At 44.1% G+C, this 23,054-nt stretch overlaps 8 protein-coding genes across 8 annotated transcripts; 5 read left to right on the forward strand and 3 right to left on the reverse strand.

The window, feature by feature from the left end:
- Positions 1-3,043: 3,043 nt before the first annotated feature.
- Positions 3,044-4,852, forward strand: GL218_09088 (Lactose permease; the record flags this gene model as incomplete). Its single annotated transcript, XM_033585912.1, has 7 exons — positions 3,044-3,216; positions 3,279-3,404; positions 3,470-3,612; positions 3,665-3,718; positions 3,772-4,214; positions 4,269-4,714; positions 4,750-4,852. 7 exons carry the CDS (start codon positions 3,044-3,046, stop codon positions 4,850-4,852), a joined length of 1,488 nt encoding a protein of 495 aa, XP_033440140.1.
- Positions 4,853-6,227: 1,375 nt separating this feature from the next.
- GL218_09089 (Succinate dehydrogenase assembly factor 1, mitochondrial) lies at positions 6,228-6,590 on the forward strand (the record flags this gene model as incomplete). Its single annotated transcript, XM_033585913.1, has 3 exons — positions 6,228-6,305; positions 6,365-6,396; positions 6,467-6,590. 3 exons carry the CDS (start codon positions 6,228-6,230, stop codon positions 6,588-6,590), a joined length of 234 nt encoding a protein of 77 aa, XP_033440139.1.
- Positions 6,591-7,305: 715 nt separating this feature from the next.
- Positions 7,306-9,267, forward strand: GL218_09090 (uncharacterized protein; the record flags this gene model as incomplete). Its single annotated transcript, XM_033585914.1, has 1 exon — positions 7,306-9,267. One exon carries the CDS (start codon positions 7,306-7,308, stop codon positions 9,265-9,267), a length of 1,962 nt encoding a protein of 653 aa, XP_033440100.1.
- Positions 9,268-9,942: 675 nt separating this feature from the next.
- On the forward strand, positions 9,943-11,319 carry GL218_09091 (putative c6 finger domain-containing protein; the record flags this gene model as incomplete). Its single annotated transcript, XM_033585915.1, has 3 exons — positions 9,943-10,030; positions 10,095-10,401; positions 10,614-11,319. 3 exons carry the CDS (start codon positions 9,943-9,945, stop codon positions 11,317-11,319), a joined length of 1,101 nt encoding a protein of 366 aa, XP_033440101.1.
- A 1,891-nt stretch (positions 11,320-13,210) lies between these two features.
- Positions 13,211-14,367, forward strand: GL218_09092 (Surfeit locus protein 4 like protein; the record flags this gene model as incomplete). The annotated part of the gene is made up of 4 exons (XM_033585916.1): positions 13,211-13,371; positions 13,494-13,606; positions 13,666-14,159; positions 14,230-14,367. 4 exons carry the CDS (start codon positions 13,211-13,213, stop codon positions 14,365-14,367), a joined length of 906 nt encoding a protein of 301 aa, XP_033440102.1.
- An 810-nt stretch (positions 14,368-15,177) lies between these two features.
- On the reverse strand, positions 15,178-15,757 carry GL218_09093 (Glutamine-tRNA ligase; the record flags this gene model as incomplete). Its single annotated transcript, XM_033585917.1, has 2 exons — positions 15,178-15,261; positions 15,320-15,757. The coding sequence occupies 2 exons, from the start codon at positions 15,755-15,757 to the stop codon at positions 15,178-15,180; spliced, it is 522 nt and encodes a 173-aa protein (XP_033440031.1).
- A 447-nt stretch (positions 15,758-16,204) lies between these two features.
- Positions 16,205-17,188, reverse strand: GL218_09094 (putative glutamine-tRNA ligase; the record flags this gene model as incomplete). Its single annotated transcript, XM_033585918.1, has 2 exons — positions 16,205-16,630; positions 16,895-17,188. The coding sequence occupies 2 exons, from the start codon at positions 17,186-17,188 to the stop codon at positions 16,205-16,207; spliced, it is 720 nt and encodes a 239-aa protein (XP_033440064.1).
- Positions 17,189-20,561: 3,373 nt separating this feature from the next.
- GL218_09095 (Dolichyl pyrophosphate Man9GlcNAc2 alpha-1,3-glucosyltransferase) lies at positions 20,562-21,193 on the reverse strand (the record flags this gene model as incomplete). The annotated part of the gene is made up of 2 exons (XM_033585919.1): positions 20,562-20,899; positions 20,965-21,193. The coding sequence occupies 2 exons, from the start codon at positions 21,191-21,193 to the stop codon at positions 20,562-20,564; spliced, it is 567 nt and encodes a 188-aa protein (XP_033440065.1).
- Between the last annotated feature and the right edge of the window lie 1,861 nt (positions 21,194-23,054).

A 23,054-nucleotide genomic window follows, 5' to 3' on the forward strand; every position in this document is an offset into this window, starting at 1 on the left:
GCCTTCATCCTCAACTTGTCCACGATGATCCACCGGTCTAGAATTTAGAACGGGCAGCTGAGGGTCTAAGATTTCAAGAATACTTGCTTAGCATTAACGTATCAGATCGAGCGATTAATCCTCTAAAATACATTAACTATGCGGCGTATGAGAGGCACAAATTCGCCGCCTCGTTGATGATCTAACGTGGCTCGACGATTAGAAGTTATAAGCGAACGCCGCTAGGAGCTCCTTCTGAAGCTATCGGCCCAGTTTGGGGTGACTTATTATACTCATGAGTCGTGAGACGTGAGAGCGGTCCGACAATGCCATTCCTTCAAGAAACCCGGGGCTCCCACGGGGACACCTCTACAAGTTAGCGTCATAATTCCCCAGATCTGGGGCAAACTAGAGACGCTCTACTATGTACAGCTGGTAATAACTCATAAAGATCTGCAGCTTGATTGGAATCCGGCGCCTACGTAGTCGCATCACTGGCTGCATTGGTGGAACCAGCGCGCCGAGGTACAATAGCAATTCACTTACACCGCATTCAAGTAGCATCATCCTATATCGGTCAAAATCAATAACGACGATAGCAACCGGAGTCTATCAGGGTTAGCTAGAACCTATCTTTCAATTTAGACACTTAACCAAGACCTCACGATATCCCAACTAGGATAATAAGCCGTAACAAAAGTGCCATGTGCTTTATTAGAGGTGTTAGTTACTAGAGCTGCATTCGTATTGAGGCTCGAAAATGACTACTACGAATTGCTTTGCTTAACTCGACTTCTCCAATTGTCCGGCTTCGCGGGACGTTATCCCGAAGCGAGACATCTGCTGGCTAACAGCTGAGCGCCTGACCAGGCCTAAGCTGATTACTGTTCCGAAAACCCTTGTTACGTCTAATCTCTTAGTATTCCTTCCATTCCCCTCTGAAGCTCTTAGACTGCCGGTGTATCGAATTCTTGGTGTAATCGTGTGTGTATGGAAGGACGACGTATTACACAGTAAAGTAGTAAACGCAAGCTTTCTCCAAAATACCATATAGGCAGTTGGATGGAAGACAATTAGCTCTTTTAAGCAATCTACCCAATAGGGCATGTCGTAAGCATCCAAAGATGGACGAAGGTCGTTGGAGAATGGAGATCGAAGGGGGGAACGGAATGCCAAGCGTTGTTAATTTAATTTCTGCTACGACCGCCGCAAGATAGTTCGGGTCAGATATAGCACTATCCCAACAATACAAATCTGTTCTCTATGGACGAGCAGAAAGCTCTGAATAATAGATTCATCTGATGACGAAGAGATTTTATGTTTAGCTGATCTCAGTGGTCAGATTCGTTAGCCACATGAACATATACGCGTACGGTAATAGAGAGATGCTTAACTGTAACCGAATTTATTTTGCTTCACTGCGATGTAACCTTTATTTGCCATATAAGCGATAGGTTGATCTATTCTAGCCAAGGTGTGACTTATGGGTCTATCAAATTCAACGACAATCCGATTCTTACCTCTCCTTCTGGTTCTCGTCGACAGGGGACTTGCACCTCCGGCAAGGGACTCGGAGCTTTGGTATTATACTATCCCACGCGCAAAACTCTCCTAATGATTCTGACGTGCATGAATTGCATTCTAAGTCATTCTGCCTAATACAGAAGTCAAGGTATTATATTCTAGGCCGTCTCCGACACCATGGAACCAATAAGTCTAGGCTAGAATCAGAATAGACCATCATACAGGCCGCAAATGAATTTGCAGTAGGAACAATTTGAAGAGGGCATGGGTTGATCATCATGAAACAAAGGTATCGTCCAAGAATGGTGTTGTCGCTAGAATAGTAGTACACCATCCAGGTGCCACCCAATTGCCACCAATAGGAGGAATACTATGTGAATGCATTTAGTATAGGTTAACTTACACAACCCAAATAAACTAAGTTCATCTCTCACGTCCCGCGGTGGGATCAGACCCAGGATATCGGTGTTACTGGTCGAGTATTTCCCCGCAAATCGATTATATCCAACCAAAGACAACTCGCATCGTGCTGCTCGTTCGCTGAGGAACTCATCACACGGCATCTACGATTGCTGTACTATGGTACTATGTATAGGTAACCAGGACGTACCGTTATGCGTTCTCGAAGAGTTCCAGCGCTTCTGGCCCCCCCGGCCAACCCAACTGTTTATCATATCAAATCGTGACATGGGCGGCCGGTCGATACACCGGCGAGGGCTACCCTCCCGCAGAATTATCCTAGGCACGGTAGAAGATCTACTGCGACCAAAACGGTACGTCGAATGAGGATCTATGACAAAGGTATATACCTATTGTAGATGGGAATATACTACCGAGCAATATAGAACACCTGTAAGTCATATCAAACAGGTCGTTGTTGACCTGATTATGTGCGGTGGCGTTGTAACTCGGCCGGGTCTCAGATCGCTCGTGCTCGGCGCATCCAGAATTAAAATCATTAACCGAAATGCGGATTTTTTTTCTCTCTCGGTTCTGAAGTTCCCATTGCCAACGGGTACCCTTACTAGTAACCCGCACCCCAGTCCGTTTACTTACTTGGTCCCAATTCCCCATGGGCCATGGCGCCACGGGGGAGACTAGGGGATGGGGGGGCAATGGGGTAAGGAAGACCCGCAACCCACCCACATATGTATGTAAGTGACTTACCATGAGAAAGGGTCCCATTCCAGATCTCGCGTTCAGGAAGTGAGATGGCCACGGACTAGGTGCAATTCGTTCAAGTGAGCTCCTCTACCGGTCCGCTCGCCCGTCCAATGTAGATGGTACCCTTGCTACGGTCCCTGGTCTTCCCATAGATCATATATTATATCTGATCCCTCCGTCTCTTCGAGTTTTGTTTCGAGCACCTCGCTGTAGACCCATCACGTCTCTACCCTTTCAACTTTAAGAGACCAAGCTTTTCAGTAAGCCTCAACCTTACCGGAGGACCAAAGCGTCTCCCTTTAGGTTACAACATCTCGACGTAGTTGCCAGTTACGTTTACGCGGGTGTGAAAGAAAGTTCGCGATCAACCAACACAATGGCGATCGGCATCATCTCGCAGAAGGCGCCGCGTAAGGAGGAGATCGCAAATGCGCAGGAGGAGGCCCCGGCCTTTGAGAGGGTCGACTGGAAAAGGGACCCCGGTTTGAGGAAGCTATACTTTTACTGCTTCATACTCTGCGTTGCTTCGGCGACTACTGGTTACGACGGGTATGGCTTATACGCAACACTCGCTTGGATGTGGCGAAATATGTCAACTAACGAACTTATAGCTCGTTCTTCAACTCGGTGCAAGTATTCGACAAGTGGAAGGCTTTCTTCAATAACCCGCAAGGATCACAACTAGGTCTCCTTGCTGCTTTATACCAGATTGGTAGCCTGGGTTCGATTCCCCTAGTGTAGGTCCCAATTATCTTCTCCTACGCCGTGGGGATACGAAATTATATGTTCTGACGTATTATAGCCCTCTAATAGCTGATAACTATGGCCGAAAAATGCCAATTATTGTCGGTTGTGTCATCATGATCGTTGGTGCTATTCTCCAGGGAACTGCCCAGAACATCAACTCGTTCATGGGTGGTCGTGTCATGATGGGATTCGGAAACAGTTTAGCTCAAATCGCCCTCCCATGTTGTTGACCGAGATTGCTCACCCCCAGCACCGGGTCGTCTCACGGCCGTCTACAACTGTCTATGGAACGCAGGTGCCATTGGTACGTCTCGCCTTTCGCCTGGTGTAAAATGGAAGTTGCTAACCCTTTCATAGTCGTCACATGGCTTTCTTTCGGCACGAACTACATCCAAAACGATTGGTCGTGGCGTATTCCCGCCATCCTTCAGGCCCTTCCTTCCATCATCCAGATCACCTTCATCTGGTGGATCCCCGAGTCGCCCCGATACCTCATGGCCAAGGACAAGCACGAACAGGCCCTCGCGATCCTCACCAAGTACCACGCCAACGGCGACGCCCACCACCCGACGGTCCAGTTCGAGTACCGCGAGATTAGGGAGACCATCAAGCTAGAGATGGAGAGCAAGACCAACAGCAGCTACCTTGACTTCTTCAGGACTAAGGGAAACCGTTACCGATTGGCGGTCCTCCTGTCTCTAGGTCTCTTTTCCCAATGGTCTGGTAATGCTATCATCTCCAACTTTGCCAGCACGCTCTACGACCAGGCTGGTGTGACGGACTCCAACTCCAAGTTCGGTGTAAGTTTTCATAACCCTAGTCGAAAATTCAGTTCCTAACCTAAGACCCTCTAGCTTTCCGGAGGTCAAATGATCTTGTCTCTTATCGTCTCGGTTACCATGGCCACGCTCGTGGACCGATGGGGTCGCCGAACGATGTTCCTCACCTCGACTGCCGGTATGTTCGGCGTGTTTATATTCTGGACACTCTGTGCGGGTTTATATGGCGAGCACCGCTCCCCTGGCGCCAACTATGCCATGATCTTCTTCATCTGGCTGTTTAGTTTCTTCTACTCGTTCGCGTGGTCGGGTCTGCTCGTCGGTTACGCCATCGAAATCCTGCCTTACAAGCTTCGTGCCAAGGGTCTTATGGTCTTAAACATTATGATCCAGGCCGCCTTGTGCCTCAACGTGTACGCCAACCCAGTCGCCTTCGAGGCTTTCGGTCTGGACCACTCCTGGAAGCTGTATATCATCTATACCTGCTGGATCTTCTGCGAGTTGGCCTTCGTGTACTTCATGTACGTGGAAACTAAGGGTCCCCTCGAGGAGCTAGCCAAGTCATCGACGGCGAGGACGCGGCTGTTGCTCACTTGAACCTGGAGCAGGTCGAGAAGGAGGTTGCGATCGAGACCCACGACATGCCTCAAAAGGTGTAATTAGAGACGAGTGTGTTTTTTTTATATTGATGTCATGGTCGGTGGGTTTCTGGCGATGTCTTAGTTATTAATGGTGCTGCTGCCGTTGCCGTTGTTGCATGAGCGAGACGCGCTTCTTGCATGCTCGATACCCTCACTTAACGAATTTACATGCATGCTGCTCCTCTCCGTCATTGTGGACTGGTTCGGGGCAATGGGAGTTTTAAATATACAATGTGTGTCTTAATGGCGTCCTCATCCGGGTGGTTAGTTCAAAATAGGTAGCCAAAATGAAATAATGCCATCACCGGATGCTTGCGCTCTTAGCATTTATACAGTATGACCAGTATGACGCCTTCGTCAAACCGCCCTGGTTTATATCAATGGGAGGTTTATCAACACCCTCATTTATTTCCAAATAGGGACACATAAAAGGTTTCGCTTTGGTTCCGCTAATATACTTGATCCCTTATTCACATAAAATAATCTCATCCAAAAAAGCAAACGGAAATAAATCGAGTCTTATTTTAGATGTTGAAGGGGAAAAGAACCCACAAAACTTGGCCGTGTGTCGCTAAATAATTTTACTCTCGGTCAACTGCAGGAATTAGAAATTATAGACTTCGACTTGACCGATATTCTATAATTAAATATCAGCACCAGCTCTTTTTTACCTAGAACGATTCCATTTGTTCCTAGCCTCATAGCTTGTCATTTAAACAGCATTTTATTTTCAACGGATACTGTACCATAATTATCGAATCAGCCTACAATTATTTAAGTACGGTCTACAGTAAACAAACTTGAAGTATATCCAAAGGGGAAAAAAGAAAGAAAAAATGGAATCCTTCTCTCTTGCTGCACAGCACGCAGGTGCTATCAACCATGTGCACATAATCCGCCTTGATCCGACTACTACGGCTGCAGTACGCGAGCTACGCATCATAGTGACGGTCGTCGTCGCTGGCTGGGTCGCTATCCAGGGAATGAGGGCTTACTTTCGAAATCGATAGGACTGCCTAGATACCTAATTTAACGACAAAGCAGAACCGTAGACGGAGGCAAGGTTCTATTAAACGATATAACCTCATACATTGGGTCGGAACAACGGAAAACATATCAGAATTAGACAATGGATTTTTCATAATTATTTCGCATACCAATACCCGCATGTGTAAAATACTCGCTTAACAAATATAATGATTATTATATGCATATTTATGACACAATGGAGGTAATCTCTGATCCACATCGTCGTAAACGAATTGATGATGTCCGAGACTTCCACAACTACCTACCTCTAATGATACCTCTAGTCGTACTTTCATTTCATTCCGTCGTATCAATCTCGTCTTGGTCGGTTTAAACCCCTTATATAAGAATCAAATAACTTAAAATGCGTCTATCCGGCTTACAAAAGGATGTCCTGTCACTCTACCGCAAGTGTCTTCGCGAAAGCCGCAAAAAACCGGTGGTTCGTGTAGCCATACTCAACCTTCGTAATGCAATTATATAATTAACAACTAACCACAGGCTACACGGCCGCATTTTGAATCATTTATCAGGTATTCGAAAAGTTTTAAGCCAATATGTTTCTGTTATGTGTTAGAGGTTAGAGACTAACTTATACCTTAGATCTGAATTTGAGAAGAGTATCAAGGTTGATAAGAGAGATTTCGCCGTAATTGAATTCCTCCTACGCAAGGGACATCGTCAGTTAGAAATGTATTCGGCACCTGGTATAAAAGATATTAGATGACGTCGATCATTTATTTCATCGGTTCCTTCTATAAGTAGATTCTTAGTCTACAGGTTCACACCATAGGCATTACAATTGCGACTATCTCAAATTACCATGCTGTAATAATACTACGGCCGGGAAACCGCAGCTCATTATCATATAAGGAACTTTTACAATTGCCAACTTCTAGTCTCGATCTACCAAACTACCGCTTAAGAGCAAGAACGGCTCACTCTCAGACCATATGACATCTCCCGAGGACGAGGCCAGGAATGACCCTGAATTTATCTTTTCCAAACTTTTGCTTTAAACATGTGGCCAGTCAATACACCCTTTTCATAGCATACGTTAGGTTAGGTACCTTTGGGATATTTTGGGGATCACTCTTGGAATATCGACGATGCCTAAACTCAGTTTACCTTAGAAGGGGAGTCCACATCGTCGACCGAAAATCACTCATCCATCGGCAATCCCAAATGAGCAGCTCTCCCAACGAGCCACCGAAGCATTATTTCGCCCACCATTACTAGAACCTTTAGCTGGAGAACGACAACGGCAACGCAGGATTAGTCGGAAGAAGAATGGCGTCCGAGTTAGCAGGCGTCTTCCCTCACGAGGAACGGGGGAATCCGCGAGTGCGAGTGGCGGTAAACAGTATTCGCTGATGCAAGTCCCCGAGTTCACAGAGGACCATCCATATTGGGGTACCCTACGACAATCACAAATACCCAATATGAAGCCCAAGACGACAACCTCACTGGAGAATAAGCAGCTCTGCAGGGATCGCACTCAAGCCCAAACTGTTGATAATAGAAACCATTCAACTAAAAAGATGGAACATACTAGCCAGATAGCCGGTGGCCTACGGCGAAGAGGTATGAGTATTGTAGCACGGAATCGCGGAAAGGCCCGAGAGAAAAGATTTGGCCTTGCAGATCCTCTCGTCTGGGATGCAATTAATAGATCACTAGTCCAGCAGCGACAGTTATCAACCTTAGTCATACCAGAGGAGGCAGCGGTAGAGCATTTTCAGCCCTCAGAAATCCCTTCTCGAACTTCAAGCCAGCGTAAGGCCTTGAATCGTTTTACAAGGCAACTGGAGAAGTATGCAGATGCCGCTGGGGCAATTGGCAAGGCTCCAGTCAGGACGCCCACGGACTCGGACTCGAAGATGTCATATCATACTGTTCAGCCCCTCTTACCATATCAGAAGGAATTTCAAGCAGCTGGCCTTGCCGTGACGTCTGCAGAACAGAGCCGAAGGCCTCTAATTAAGCACAGAAGCAATGAAAAGCCCGTAAATAGTTCGTCTAGGTACGTTCAGGCCTCAGTTCAAGTAGATGGTGAATTTGATGGACAAGATAATGTCTTGAGCGAGCAATCAGGCTCGAGCTCTGGGTCATATGTCGAGTTCACCCCAGCCGGTAATCCAATCGAGATACTACCAAGCCCAAAATCAAAACCGAAGCGGAAATTATTGTCTAAGGACAGGGGAAGCATATTGCCATGGTTAAGAAAGAAGTCACCAGCTAAGGAAAGCTATAGTGACAGCCGAGCCAGACCACAGTATACACGTCAGCCCGTCAAGGATAGCCAGGTTAACCACCGGGTAAAGACTATAGATTCCCAACATGCACGGCATAACCATTCTTCTCTCAGCCCTGGGGCCCGACCGTCTGGATTACGCCGTGTAGCTCCATCGAAACCGATTGCTTCTCCTACACGTCGTGAACCATCTGGTCGAAAGTTGTCATGGGTCGAAGTTAAGCGCGGCGACCATGGACGATATTCAGGATCAATGGCTCCACGAGCTGGTCCAGAACCTGGGGCGATGCAGCCATCAGCACACACTGGTCTACGCAAGCGAGATGTGGCCATGGCGCGTCTCCCTCTCCCTGAAACTATCGAAGAAGAAAAGGAGACATCTCCGACACGTGTATACCAAGAAAAGATTCAGATATATCCCTCCGCCGAATCAAAAGATGCCCAAGTTCCCGTCACTAAAATGAGTCAACATAAACGTAGCGTGTCGCCACGGACATCTCCTTCTACAGTTCCTTCGCTGCCATCTGCGGCACGGTATGCTGTTAGCCGGGCTTCCTCTTTAGAGCGGGCGCTAGATGAAGTTTCTCAACAGCTTGAGAAGTTGGAGCAGGAAGCCGATAAGTCAACCCAGTTATGCAGCCGCCCTATAACCTTGGTAGATAAGACGAATCAGAAGCAATACCCACCCCGTCACTCTAATCCTTACGCTTCCGGGATTACTCCCACACGCCGGCCTAGACTGAACGAAGAGATCATCTTTGTAAACCGGAAGATGCCACCCATTAAATCGCCTAAGTCAATGCCAAAGAAGCCATCATTATCCTTGCCTAAGCCTACTCGGGAGCCACCTACTCCGCCGCCGAAACAGCTAACATCCTGCCCTTCAAAGGAAAAGACACTACCTACGATACCTCAGACTAAGGACATTTTAAAGGACTTGGACGTATTCTTTGATTATGAGGACGCACATATCAGCGACAGAGACGTCATCAAGGGTCTCCAAGTGGCTATACACGCGGCAGCAGATAATACGTATGATGCAATGATACGGGTAAAAACTGGATTGAGAATTCGACGGTTTCTAGCGGATCTAAGAGCAGTTGGTGAAATGCATGACGAAGACCCAGCCGGCCAATCTGTTAAAGAGTGACTTACGGGGTCTACGAGGCTTCTAAAAAAAATACAGGATAGAAAGAGAGGTATACATTAGACTGATTCCTAGATAAGTCTCACACCCTTTGGCTTATGGTAGACGCAAAACTAATACGTCGGTTCTACGTGTCTGAGGATAGAACCAGTCTTTAGCAGTTTACACAAAGTAGTTAGACTAGGTTAGGTAGTCACCTATGCTACTTAATAGAGACGATGGTTTGGTTCGATTATTTCTTGGTCCCATAGAGAAGACATATACTCGCCATGATTCCTGTAGCCTCTCCTATGAATAAGAACAAGGCCTAGGTAATATCAGTTAAGGAGGGAAGAGTGGCGTTAATACCGGCATTAGCCACAATTCCCCTCCATCAATTAAGTGAAGGCTTGGCTAGTACATGAAGAGCTGAAAAAAGATACTTCAATTTTGTATTCTTGCAGACTATATTTTGAGGTATCATGAGCAAGTTACAATGTACTCTTCATCTTAACCAACCATGGAATAAGACAAGGCACAACTCGTGCTTACGAATCGGTGAAAGGAGACCCGCCTTCAAGGTGATTGATTTGAAGAACGAAGGACCGCGCCGTACCTTTCCTCTCGTAATACTATTGCAACATCCTTCTTAAAGGAAACGACTTCAAGTGAAGCTCAATATAGAGATTTACACATAAGATGGCGACGATGGAGACGATGACGACCGCGGAGGCTGTTGGCTCAGCTATGGAGTGTGCTCCGAAGCACAGGGCTTGTGATGAATGCCGTACGTTTTGGCGATCGTTCACTGATTTGAATCGGGGTCCAGATTGGACTTACATTTGCTACAGGCACGCGTAAGCTAGCTTGCACCAAAGAGCCCGAGGGCTGCTCTCGTTGTAAGCGTGAGGGCATCGCCTGCCACTACTCTCCCCAGAAGCAGATGGGTCGCCCGCGAAAACGTCCCCGAGATGAATCGAGCAATGACACTGCGAATGCTGTCTCCGCGAGTAAGAACGCCATGACCGAGATCCCGCCGGATACCGAAGACCTTGGCTTGTCTTTTATTAACTTTCTGGCGGCGGGTGAACCCAACGTTAACAATCTTAACGCGCCGATAAGTTCGCCGCAGGAGAAGGGCTTCTCATGGTCCTTTGGGTATGCCGGGGATAGTCTTGGGGATGTAGGCTTCGACTCTGTGCCTGAGACTGCGCCATCCTTCTCCTCGTTAAATATCGACCCGTCCCTCTTCGTATCGGCGGCAGACCTACCGAACATAGATCAACTGCCGAACCTAACGCCTAGTTCAGCTACAACGCCCGAAAGTGTGGGGAGTTCATGCAGTGCCGCCCCAGCGGCTAAAACGACAGGTTGTGCTCATACGCGGCTCTATACCTCTCCCTCGACTCGATGCAGAAACAGCCCGAAGGCGTCGAAGAATCGATCCGACACGCGCGAAAAGCGACGAGGACGGCTTATGACGCGGTGTACTGCCCCGTTTGCTCTTTTAGGCTTGAGCCGCCGGATCACAACTCGGGGCCGGATATCATGCGTTCGTTCCAGAACCTAATGCTCCTCGCTGCCCTAGTCCCGAGCATCGTACACGCCTACCAGCGGATCTTACAAGCCGTCGATGAAGAAGCAAGCCGAGCGACAGCCGAGCGGCGGCGACTGATATTCCGGCTTCGCGGCTTCGGCGGCATCCTCTGGGGCTACGGGTCGGGAGAAGAAGAAAACATGTGCATGGCGGCCGGGTCGCTGGATTGTCGGGAGATGGAGCCGGCGATGTGGCGACTGACGGTGCGGGCGCTGCTCAAGGCGGATGTGTACGGATTATCAGACGTTGATACGACGGAAGCGGAGACGTTGCCGATACATATTGGTCTGAAGGATATCGTCAACCAGATGGAGCAGAAGAGCCGAGCGCGACACGCTCTTATGGACGCGCTGATAGCGACAGGGAACTGGCAGCCGCCGGATTGTGGGATAGCGCTGCATACGCAAGGAGAGATACCGACGTGCCAGAAAGTTATTGCGATTGCAAAGGCAGCTATTGATGCGTTGGTTATTGCGTGAGAACGGGTTATAGGGAAGTGGACACTTGATTGGGTTATCTTGCGATTACTCGGTCAAGTCAAGGAATGAGGCTAATGATGACTTCGCCTTGCCTGGCTACTATCTACCGACCTACCTTACTGTAAGACTGATTTTGCTCTGGGTTACCAATTCCCTGGTTCATAAGGTAGAGCAGTGAGGCCTTCAGATCCTAGGTATCGATGCTTGGATATATAATATATATATATCTCTTGTCCAGCTTTGGCATCTGCTCAAGGAGTAGTATTAGGGAATAAGGACTATATCACGAGGACTAGGATATACCTCCTGGGGAGGTTGACTGGCGGTACATGCTCTTTGCTCCTTGTCGGCCTTCCTGGTCACATTGTGCTAGACGTGCTTCCTCCGCTACGGCATAACTACTACCGATGATTGGTTTAACGTGGAAAGGGTTATGATAGGAATCATAAGGACATACGCTACTAGATCGGGAGACTCCATGTCACAGATTCCCTAACTTAAGTGGGATGAATTGCGAGAATATAGTAAGGGGTTTATAGCTGTATATTAAGGAGGTTTGGAATAGCTAGATAAACTCTAGTAACTAAGAAGTCACTCGACTCAGTCATTACTAGTTGATCCCTGGTAGGTATGGGTTATTCCTGACTTATATACACATTCTTGCTAAGATGCCTCATGTTGTACTTGATGGTAGTCCCTCTATCACTCATCTTAGCAAAAATCAGCTCAAGTCTGGCTCCGTTTATTGAACATGTGCATCATCATCTCGGGGCTTAGAGTGCATCCCCCTTTTAATCCACCATAGACCCATCAAGTAGCATTGCTTGAATGCATAGTAAATTGGTGGTACGTTTTTTTGCCCAAAGAATAGTGATGTCTGTTGGCTGACATGTACGAGCAATCCATCGTAGGTGAGGCTTATTACTTCAGCCCTATTTCGTGTCTTCTATACCCATTTAATAATGTCCAATCAAAGCTATACGAGATGCTCAGATCTACCAAGCGAGTGGATCTCATCTTCGTATGTGTACGATATGTTACTCTTAGTCTGGACGTGCGTGATTACGTCGGGATTACAGTTTTATTTTTGGCATCATGCGGCTAAGCGTCATGCTAAGTACCTAAAGGTACCTAAGGTTAGATAGGCTAACCTTGTCGGCGGCGGATATACCAGATGCCCGAATATTTAAGGTTAAGCTCACATGTGTAGCTTCGTACATAGTACATAAGATACCTCCCGCACGATCGTGATGTACGTATGGTGGATGTATAGTGTATGTATAGTGTATGTACCTAAGCGGAGCTAGATGATGGACAGGTACATTGATTCCACTACATTCCTGACGCGGGTGCCAAGTTCCCAACTAGCGCAAAGAACATTTCTAAAACTATGGCCGTGGTCTATATGGTCAATGCGCTAACCATGCCACAATGTTCTCCCCCCCCGAAGCTAAGTCAATTTTTAGTCAACTAAGAAAGAATCTAACCTAACCAAACTAACCAATTGCCAATCTGGCATGTCGGAACTTTGGCCTTGCATCATTCAAGTCAATTGAGGACACGGTTGTCTAGCACACATTAAAACCTCAAAACTTCACCGGAAAGAGGTAAAATAATACTCAACCACGGCTTTAACTTACTAGTCTTCTTTTTCCTCTTTATTATTTATCCAACTTTATCTACTTCTAACCCTTATATAGCTGCCGTGCCTCCGTTTCTAATCCTAGTACCGACGTTCCCCGTCTCGTCCGTCTTACTAGAATTCAACCCTCCCCAACATTCGCCTCCTGGCTTTATATTCTTCACGCGCAACGACTGTCTCCCCATTCCCGTCGTCTTGCGCAAACAAAATAGCTGGTTTGGGCGACGTAGTCCGCGATTAAATCACGAAATGGCCCAGATCAGAGGTACAGCCGGCTACCATCTCGGTGGCCCGAACCCCTTCGGTGGTCCCAAAAATGAAGTCGCCGATCCTAGTCCTTTAGACGCGATTAGGGAACAAACCAGTAAGATTGAGGATGTTTTGGATACAATTAGCGAGCCCATTAAGCCGTACGTCAATACCTCCTCGCGCGAGCTCTACGCTCTCGTGTAAATGTGTACATTAGAACTTGTAGCCAAAGGAAAGGGGATAATGAATAATAAGAGGTCTAGCTAACACGCATCTTCCACAGATATCTCCCTGCCATCGGGCGTTTCTTAATTGTTGTGACATTCCTTGAGGATGCTCTAAGAATCATAACACAATGGTCCGACCAGCTGGTATATCTGAACAGCTACAGGCATAGTAAGTTCTATAGACAACCTGAAGCTGCTCTTCCGGAGCTAACTAGACTCTTCTATTAGTTCCTAGCGGGTTGACACATCTCTTCCTTATCGTGAACGTTTTAACTATGGTTATTTGCTCCACGATGGTTATCGTTCGCAAACACTCCGACTACGCTGTTGCCGGTCTCATGGGTGTTGTTGTCACGCAAGCGCTAGGATATGGATTGATCTTCGACCTCAACTTCTTCCTCCGAAATCTCTCCGTCATCGGTGGGCTGATCATGGTTCTGTCCGATTCCTGGGTTAGGAAGACCAAGGCGTTCGCAGGTCTTCCCCAGCTCGACGAGAAGGACCGAAAGATGTACTTCCAGCTAGCCGGTCGTGTACTTTTAATCTTCCTGTTCATCGGCTTCGTCTTCAGCGGCGAGTGGTCCGTCTGGAGAATCGGTGTATCTGTCATTGGTCTGATCGCCTGCGTCATGGTTGTCGTTGGATTCAAGGCCAAGTTCAGCGCTACTCTCCTAGTTCTCATTTTGAGCGTCTTCAACGTTTTGGTTAACAACTTCTGGACTGTGAGTTTACGCGACCCCGGGAATATATATATTTTTTATTCCATAGGCTAATCTTCTTTTTTTTGCGCAGCTTCACGAGCACCACCCCCATAAGGACTTCGCCAAGTACGACTTCTTCCAGATTCTGTCCATCGTCGGCGGTCTCCTCTTGCTAGTTAACAGCGGCCCCGGCCAGTTCAGTATCGACGAAAAGAAGAAGGTCTACTAGACGATTAGAGTTTACCAAACCACGGAAAACTCTACTTGTGGCACTTCGCATCGTGATCGCATTGGCCCAACCAAAGGCCATCTTGCGCCATGTGCCTATGCTAGCTGGGGCAGCACATTTTGTGGCGTAACGGGCGTAGAGCGAAGTTTTTATTTTCAACCGGAAAGATCAGCTGGAATGGCGCGGTCTACTGCTTGCCTCGTGATGGGTCTCGGTTGTCAAAGGGAGGATCAAAAGAAGCTTATGCAACATAAGAGAATTGAAATTAGGATTTTGACACCTGTGCATGTATCTGTGACATGTGGGCGTGAATGCGATTTGATCCTTACTTGATCTTAACCTCCATCCGTCTGATATCTCAGATCTATGAATAAATGAGACGTGCCTCCGGCTACTGGGGACTATTCTAATGAATAAGTTAAAGCAGAACGGATAAGTTAGCCATTTAGAAACCCCGTAGTTATTAAATATAATCATAGTATTTCTAAGGAGGCAGTTCAAGTCGCACCTCAACTCCAAGATGGGTCTATACAATAGCCCCTTTAAATGCAGTTGCTTACCAGTTTGCCTTTACTAGATGCTCAACCTACCATCTAGAACTAAGGAATAGTTTCTCTCCCCCTTTTTAAGTTCTCGAGTTATTATAATGTAGCCTTGATAATACCGTCATTGCATTAGTTGTAATTTTCAGTAATAACGATTATTCTTGCGATTGTAACCCTTTTTTACTTACAATTACTTACTCCTCCCCCCTTCTTCTTTTTCACTTATTCATTAGTTTCAATAGTTATCTCTTTTTAAAGTCTTATACTAGATGCTTTTCCCAGCATCCTCTTTCAAAGTTACAATACGATTAAGCACAATAGTACCATCCGTGCTATCTGAGTCCAGCGCCTGCCGCCAACCAGAGACTATTAGTAAAAGCGTGATAAAACGAGTGGCAACCACTTACGACGTAGGCAACACGCATAGCCTGGAAACGCACACTCTCAGGCCCAGAGTCACCGGTCTTCTCGCCCTCCGCTTCTGGCCACGGTACTCGACGGCGCACCTCGTGGAAGCCGGCTTCGATCATGGCGTTTGGCCAGATTGTCTCGCTATCAGGGACGATGTCGTCCATAAACCCGCCAGGCGCCGACGAGGGCTGTTCTGATTTGAATAAGTTTTTGTGGATGCGAACCTCAGCTGCAAGTGAGCCCTCAGGTACCCACTGGATATATGTTTTGGGCTTCTTAGCATCTTTATCAAAGATAGCCTTGATCTCCTTGACAGCCCCCGAGGCTTGGTCCTCAGCATCTTCGATCACTACCGGCACAGGATCAAGTACTAGCATGAGGCGAGGTACAGTCCTTTCTAGATATCGTCGGACGGATTGCTCAAAACGCTTCATCTCGATAAAGCTAGTAGCCGTAGTGACACCAAGTTCATTAATAAAAGAAAGAAGCGCCCCACGTGGTATACCCCGCCGTCGGAGCGCTTTGAGGGTATATAGGCGTGGATCATCCCAGCCGCGAACGATTCCGTTCTCTATCAAGCACCTTATATCTCTCTTACTCATGATTGTACCCCCGAGGTTCAAGCAACCGAATTCGCGTTGCATTGGCTGGAACTTAACTAGAAGCCTGGTTTTGTTAGCTTGCGCGAGAAAAAACAAGAGGTTTGTGAATGGAAAAACGTAAGTTTCTATCATCTATTTTCCAGTATGTATTGTTTCAAGGCTTAAGACTTATTGGTTTAGCCACTCCTAACTTTCTCGGGACATTATAAATTCGCTGGTGCATAAGCTGTGTGTTATGCCTTCAAAGCTGTCGCATAAACAATGCGCGAAGTCATAAAGTCATAGGTTGGGTATTCTATATGCTGCAATGTCCCACATCGAGGGATTAGGATTCTCCATGTCCTGCTTCATGCGAAGCCAAGCTGCCTGAGGTGCATACTCTCCATTTCGCATATCTCGGAATTTCTGGAGGTTGGTCTCGACGTCTTGCTTTGAATGTTCGCATCGATATCTCGGCTTAGACCCATCCTCACCGCCGCGTTGCATTCTCGTCTCGGCCTCGTTGCAATGACATACATAGGCTTTCTCCTGTTTAATCAGCTCTTCGGCGAGATCATACATGCGCTGGAAGTTATCGGATGAATAAGTAATCTCAGCTGGGGTGAATCCCAACCATTGAGTCATATCATTGATAGTGATGCAGTACTCCTCCTTTTCAGCGTCGGGATTTGTGTCATCAAATCTGAGATATTCGTGAGCAGATTCCTAGCTAACAATTGACAGTCAAGTAGAATATAAACACCTCAGAATCTATCAAGATATTAGCCAACGTCTTAAAAATTATCGGATGTAATACGAGGCTGGCCGTCTTGTCCCCATAATGTCTTGCAAAGCCAAAATTTATTGCTATTGCTTTGGCATGCCCAGGCTAATCTATCATGTTAGCTTGTTGAGTAAATACAGAAAATTGGCAAAGGAATGAAAACATACGTGAAGGTAGCCGTTTGACTCAGGTGGGAATCATGTTACGACGTCCTTTGACAGGTGCAGCCTGTAAACCTCAGCTAGGAAGCCTTGGTTGGACATGGCATCTGGATCGATACTGAACCCCTCTGCCTTGGCGGGCTTGCTGGATGGCGCATTGGTCGGTCCTTGACCTTCAGATGCCAATATACTATTGATACTATTGTGAGAGGAAGCAACTGCGGCGGCCTTTTTAGCTCGCTTCTGCATGCGTTTCTTCAGCTCATTCTTTGACACCATTTCTCCGGTCTCCTCATCCAGTTGCAGCTTGGCAGTGCTTTCAGCAATGATGCCCGCCATTATTCTGTGTAAAGTAGGATGACAGATTCAATTTAGAGAAAGGATAATTTTAACAAGGAGTTTTAAGGATATTTCGCTGTGTTTTGTAGCTAAGTGAAGATCTAATGTCACTGCTTTCATTTGTTCGGTATGTTGACTCATAACTGTGCATTATTACAAGGCTATATTACAAGATAGAAACTAGAAAACAATAGTGTAACAATTAACTGTATCGTAATGAATAATCAAGTTGACTTGAATAATATTTTGAAATTTTATTTTAAATGTTGAACATCTACGAATATTATAATTTTAATGGCTTTTAAAGTCAAAAATCATCTCATTGTAATGCACTTGTACTTATGTATTAACTACATATTTAAATACCTCTTTAACGTTGATTTGTTTGCTACGACAAATCAAACTATGACTACCTGGGTAGTTCATGTGAAGACTCATCTTTCGTATGAGTATCTGCCTCTAAGACCACTTAAGCTCTTGATGTCATAAATTGGAAGCGTTTATACGTAAGTGAGCAGCACCATCCCTACCTATTCTAAGATATCCGACTACTTTATAGACCTGAATTAAGTTATGCAAACATGGGAAAGAGCTTGTCGAGTAGTTCTATAACTAGAAATTTATGAGGTAATGTGTTAAGCTAGATGGATAAAGAAACCCCATCTAAAGTGAGAGGATTCTAGAAGATCTTGTAATATCGATAGATTTACTGTAAAAGCCTTTTAGAGGTAATACAGAAATTATAGTTCTTTCAAATTTGTGTAAATGCCACTAAAAGAGTCAAAGTATAAAGAGCAATGCGCACGACTACCTAGGTGGCCAGCTTCGTAGTCTAAAAACTCTACATTACCTTGAGGATGAAGAAGGCGCTGGGAAAAGCGTGACATTAAGGGGTAGTGGTGATGAGCCGATAAACTTCTAAAGTTAGGTAAGCATTCGGCTCCGTATTCTCTCATAGGTGCTGGACTTGTCAAGGACTAGCGAGTATTCGTCTTTATATAAAAGTTAAGGTTCGGATAACTAACCTAAGACTGCAGGTTCGTGGCTGTTTTTTTATCTAAGCAGGCTAATCCGTACTTGAAGTAGGTATCATATAAACACCTTGCAGACTCAATTTTGAAGCTTTGATTTCTATATATACAAAATATGAATTAAAAAGTCGAAACCTCATTTTTAGTTGGAACTAAATAGAGGAATGGAATATTAAGTCGGAATATAAGACGGTAACGTCTGTTAAAATTAGAATGCGACAGATATTTCTAAGACTTGAACTGGTAGAGAGCATTGCCAATGAAATGCCTGGTTCTACAGGCTGTTGAGGTCTTTGTGACGGAGCTTATAGGTACTTACTAATACCTATATAATTGACTACCTACCTAGGTACTAGGTTAGGTAGTTACTTGGGATTGTTGATGGCGCTATGATAGAATGAAGGCACGAAAGGAGACGAATTGTACTCAAGTACGCGAGTAAAGCTAGCTTGTTAATTGTCCTTCGAGAAGTTACTATATTCTCTGTGGTTACCATCAGAGTTGATGCTTAATAGCAAACGAAGAGTACATCCCCACAACCTTCTGACGGAAGGAAACATCAAGAGTGGATAAACTGCCGCTTTCCGCATACATGTACTGCCGATTGCCATTTAGAGATATGCATGTTGCCTGATGAAGCGCACGATTGAATTCGATCTCCTCAATAATTCTGGCAAACACAATTTTCGATAAGAGGAATAGTAAAACTGAATAGGTCATCTGCGTATTGTTGAGGTTTGAAGGTTTGGGTGCAGACGAACACGTCTCTTGAAGTCGTACCGATATGGCATCTCAGCAAGTGGTATACTGCAACTTGCATGTATAAGGGGTCTATGTTTACACTATAGCTACATAGATAACATACGATAATTGTATATTTTTCTTGGGTGGGTTAGCTGAAAGTTGTATACCTAATTTAGGAAGCGGATAGCAAGATGCTGTCACACAGACGGCCACTCACTATGCTGCTGGGCTACACTAGGAAAAATCTGTCAGAAATCAACTATGATACCTGAGAAAAGTCTATAGAGGTATACATACATTGAGCGTTGAGGTCATCGGATAGATTGGGAGAATCAAATTTTTTTATTTGAAAGCTTTATATTATAGGCCATGTACACAAATACGGGTCTCTACCCGCGTCAAGTTGTTTTGACTTTGGATCCTGGGGGTTTCCGAGTAATGATTCCGCTCTCCTGTATTAGTCTCCATAAACACCACATGTAGCACAGGGAAAATCCAGCTGCGCCTACACCGACGTTGGCGACAACCCAGAGGTCAGGCTTATCAGGAGGTGGTGTAACAAATAATTCCAGTATATGCCAGGCTCCCATGGAGACGTAGAAAGCACCATGGATAATTACTGTCAACCATTGAACCCATATGTTCTGTCCTTCTTCGAAATAGGCACTGGTTGATACAGGAGGTAGGCCTAACAGATACGCCCACAAGAGCGTCAGTACTGTGTATGGCATACGTAGGTCAACTCTCTGTAGCAGGGGATACATAGTCCACACGCCAACGAGATTACCAAATCCAACCCAGGACCTAATATCCTTTCCTAATCCTTGCTTTCCTGCAAGCAATACGGTCATGGGGAGAAGTGGGAGAAGTGCGCTCTTCTCATGAACTTGGTAGCTGAATAAGAAGAAACCCCACGCCGTTGCACTAAAGGCGTACGGGAGAAGTTCCTTGCGGGGCTTGAAGAATAAAATTGCGCAGGGAGGAGCAATTGAAGCAAGAGTTGCTAGGAGTGAGACTCGTTGTAAGAGTTCAGTTGGATATTTCCGCAACTTTACGACCACGTTGGCTGCACACCAGAAGTTGGCAACTTTGTCCTCAAATAGTCCCCGTGCAAAAGGGAAGACTCGATGGACCATCTGAAGCCTTGCTCAACTACAGGGTAGTATGAAGCATTCGTATCCAGATAGGTTGATAGAAAGGCGAATATAGGTAACGGGGGATGGGGTCCATCTAGATCAGGTCGCGAGTCAATACCTCGGTTAACGTCGTATAGCGTACCTATAACTATCGGTAGGACAAGTACGGCAAATGATGCTAGAGTAACCGCTGCAATCCCCATGAACCGCCCAATATTAACGCGAGGAAAGGTACAACTTCCCAAGAGGAATGCGAACACAGCTGGTGCGTAATAAAGTGCCATCTGCTTAAACCCCAAAGCGCAAACGAAGAAGATAGAAGCCCACATATATCGACCTGCTACCATGCTAGACATGCTCGCTAATACAAATCCGAGCATGACCGTATTATATGGAAGTGAACATGGTCGATAAGGATGGTAGCTGGCTGCATGAGAATCGCGACTAGCGCTACAGATGAAGTCATTGAGCAACACCCGAAAGCTTGCTATACCTCCTGACAAAAACCACCGCGGCAGGTATATAGATTAGATATTCGGACACAATGACAGTAGCCCTCATGAAGACCTTGAGCGTCGGATCATCTGAGCCTCGCGATGTGTAGAGTGCGAACCATGAGGGGTCGATGAGTGAGCCGACCTTGCCGAGCAGCCAGCTATGATACGCAGTCAAGGGAGGATAGTCGAGACCCCACCACTGTAGGTCATGGAAATACCATTGCGATATTGGTAGATGTGTAGTTATTTCCATCCAGTGTCTCTGCGCTTCGTAGTCACCAAATATGGGCGGCTTTCGGAAACCTATTGGGTTGAGAGCTAAGTTAGTTAAGAGATCTTATGATAGATTGAGCAGAATTGGAACCAACCCGAATATCCCCAAAGCCCTGCAGCCCATCTAAACAGACCGACAACCATAAGAATGAGTGGTAGGACCTCCCATTGCGACAGAGAGCTCCTGGCTGGCCAGAGGAAAGCTGCGAGAGGGAACGAAGGAGTCCGGATTAGAGCTTCGGGTTTGGCATTGACAGTGGTTTCGAAATGGGTCTTCTTGGTTTTGCGCCGAGGCTTATGTGGTGATGGTGAGGCTGAAACCATGGTATTCACCGTTTTATTGTCAGACACGATCTCGTTGGAATTATGTTAAAGTCGATCTGACATTTTGGACATTTTGGATATTTTAGGTGTGTTATTTTAGTTGTAAGGAGGTACTTACATACGTAGTTCATAGCTTCGTACCTTTTTTTAAGGACAGGGGTCCACTCGTTTTCGTACACAAGTGTACATACATGTAGCCATTAGCACTGCAGCTATAGCAGGGGTGCCTATGAGTAGGTACAATATGTATGTATCTTGATCCACATTTTAGCAAGTACCTAGGTACCTATCCAGCCCAATCAACGTTAGACTTGATTAGTCAGCGTTAAAGTTAGACAGTAAATATCCAAGCCAAATAACTCACATTTGATAGTATTGTTATAGTATTACAAATAATGCTAAGCAGGCAGTTGCTAATCTGTAAGTTCAAGTTTCACATGTCTAGGTATCCATCTCCGTCACCTTGCGAGCCGTTTCCTGAAATGATAATTGAACGAAAACATGGCGCTTAGGAGGCTTGTAGCCAGCGGGAAAGGTTACAGGAGAAGGTAATGGGGAACGAATACTCATTGCGAAGTTATTATCCGTCGGAGACATTTTTTACGCTCAAGCTTTTCGAAATTACTATGGGAAACTGATAAGAAAATGATAAGTAATTGATAAGTAATTCTTCCATAAATGATAAGAAATTGATAAGCTGATAAAAGATTGGATGTCTCCGACGGATTCTACCGTGCGAGCCTGCGAGCACGTGAAAACGCTTGCGCGAGCTTGCGAGTGCATGCGTTTTCCTAAATTTTATCATATAGGCTACTTCAGGTATTAATGCTGTCTATACAAGTTCAACGTAGCACCTTTAAGAAGGTGCTACGCATTGATTAAGAAAACGGGCAATAATTAAAGATTTAATTAAAATATTTTTATTTAAATATATTTTTTACTAAAAATTAAATAATATTGGTTAAAATAATATTTTTAATTATTAAATATAAAAATTTTAAAATTTATTTATTAAAATATTAATTTAATATTATTAATTTTTAAATTTTTTTAAATAATTAAAAAATTTTTATAATTAAAAAATTATTAATTATTATTAAATTTGTTTATTTAAAGGTTTATTTTTATTTAAAAAATTATTTAATTTTTTTAAATTAATTTAAACTATACGTTTTAAGGTTAAATTTTTATTAATATTTTTTAAATATTATAAAAAAATTTTATTATTATTAATTAAAATAAATTTATTATTTATAATATTTATCTAAATTAATTTAAAACTGGAGGCCACCCCGAGGGGCGACACAATCCTTAAGTTTATTAAGTAAGAAAAAAACTTTTTTAATATTTTAAAAATTAAAAAAAAAATATAAAAAATTAATAAAATAATTAATAAAATTATAAATTAATAAATTAATATTTTATTATTTATTATATTTAATTATATATTTTTATTTAAAATTTTATAATATTAATAAATTTATAAATATTATTTTATATAATATTTATTATTATTATTTATTTTTTAAAAAAATTAAAAATAAAATTAAAAATTTTTATATAAATAAATAAATTTTTTAAATATTATATTATTTTAAAATATAAATTTTTTTATTAATTTAATAATATTTTTATTTTTATTTTAATAATATATTTTATTTAATATTTTATTTAATTTAATTTAATTAATTTAATAATAATATAAAATATTATAATAATTTTATTTAATTTTTTAAATAAATTAAAAAAATTTAATAAATTTAATAAAATTATTATAAAAAATAAATTTATAATAAAATAAATTTATATAATATTTATTAATTTTATTAATTTTATGAATTTATATAATATTTATTAATTT

This window comes from Daldinia childiae (assembly GCF_008694065.1).
Source record: "Daldinia childiae strain JS-1345 chromosome Unknown Scaffold15, whole genome shotgun sequence".
NCBI lineage: Eukaryota > Fungi > Ascomycota > Sordariomycetes > Xylariales > Hypoxylaceae > Daldinia > Daldinia childiae.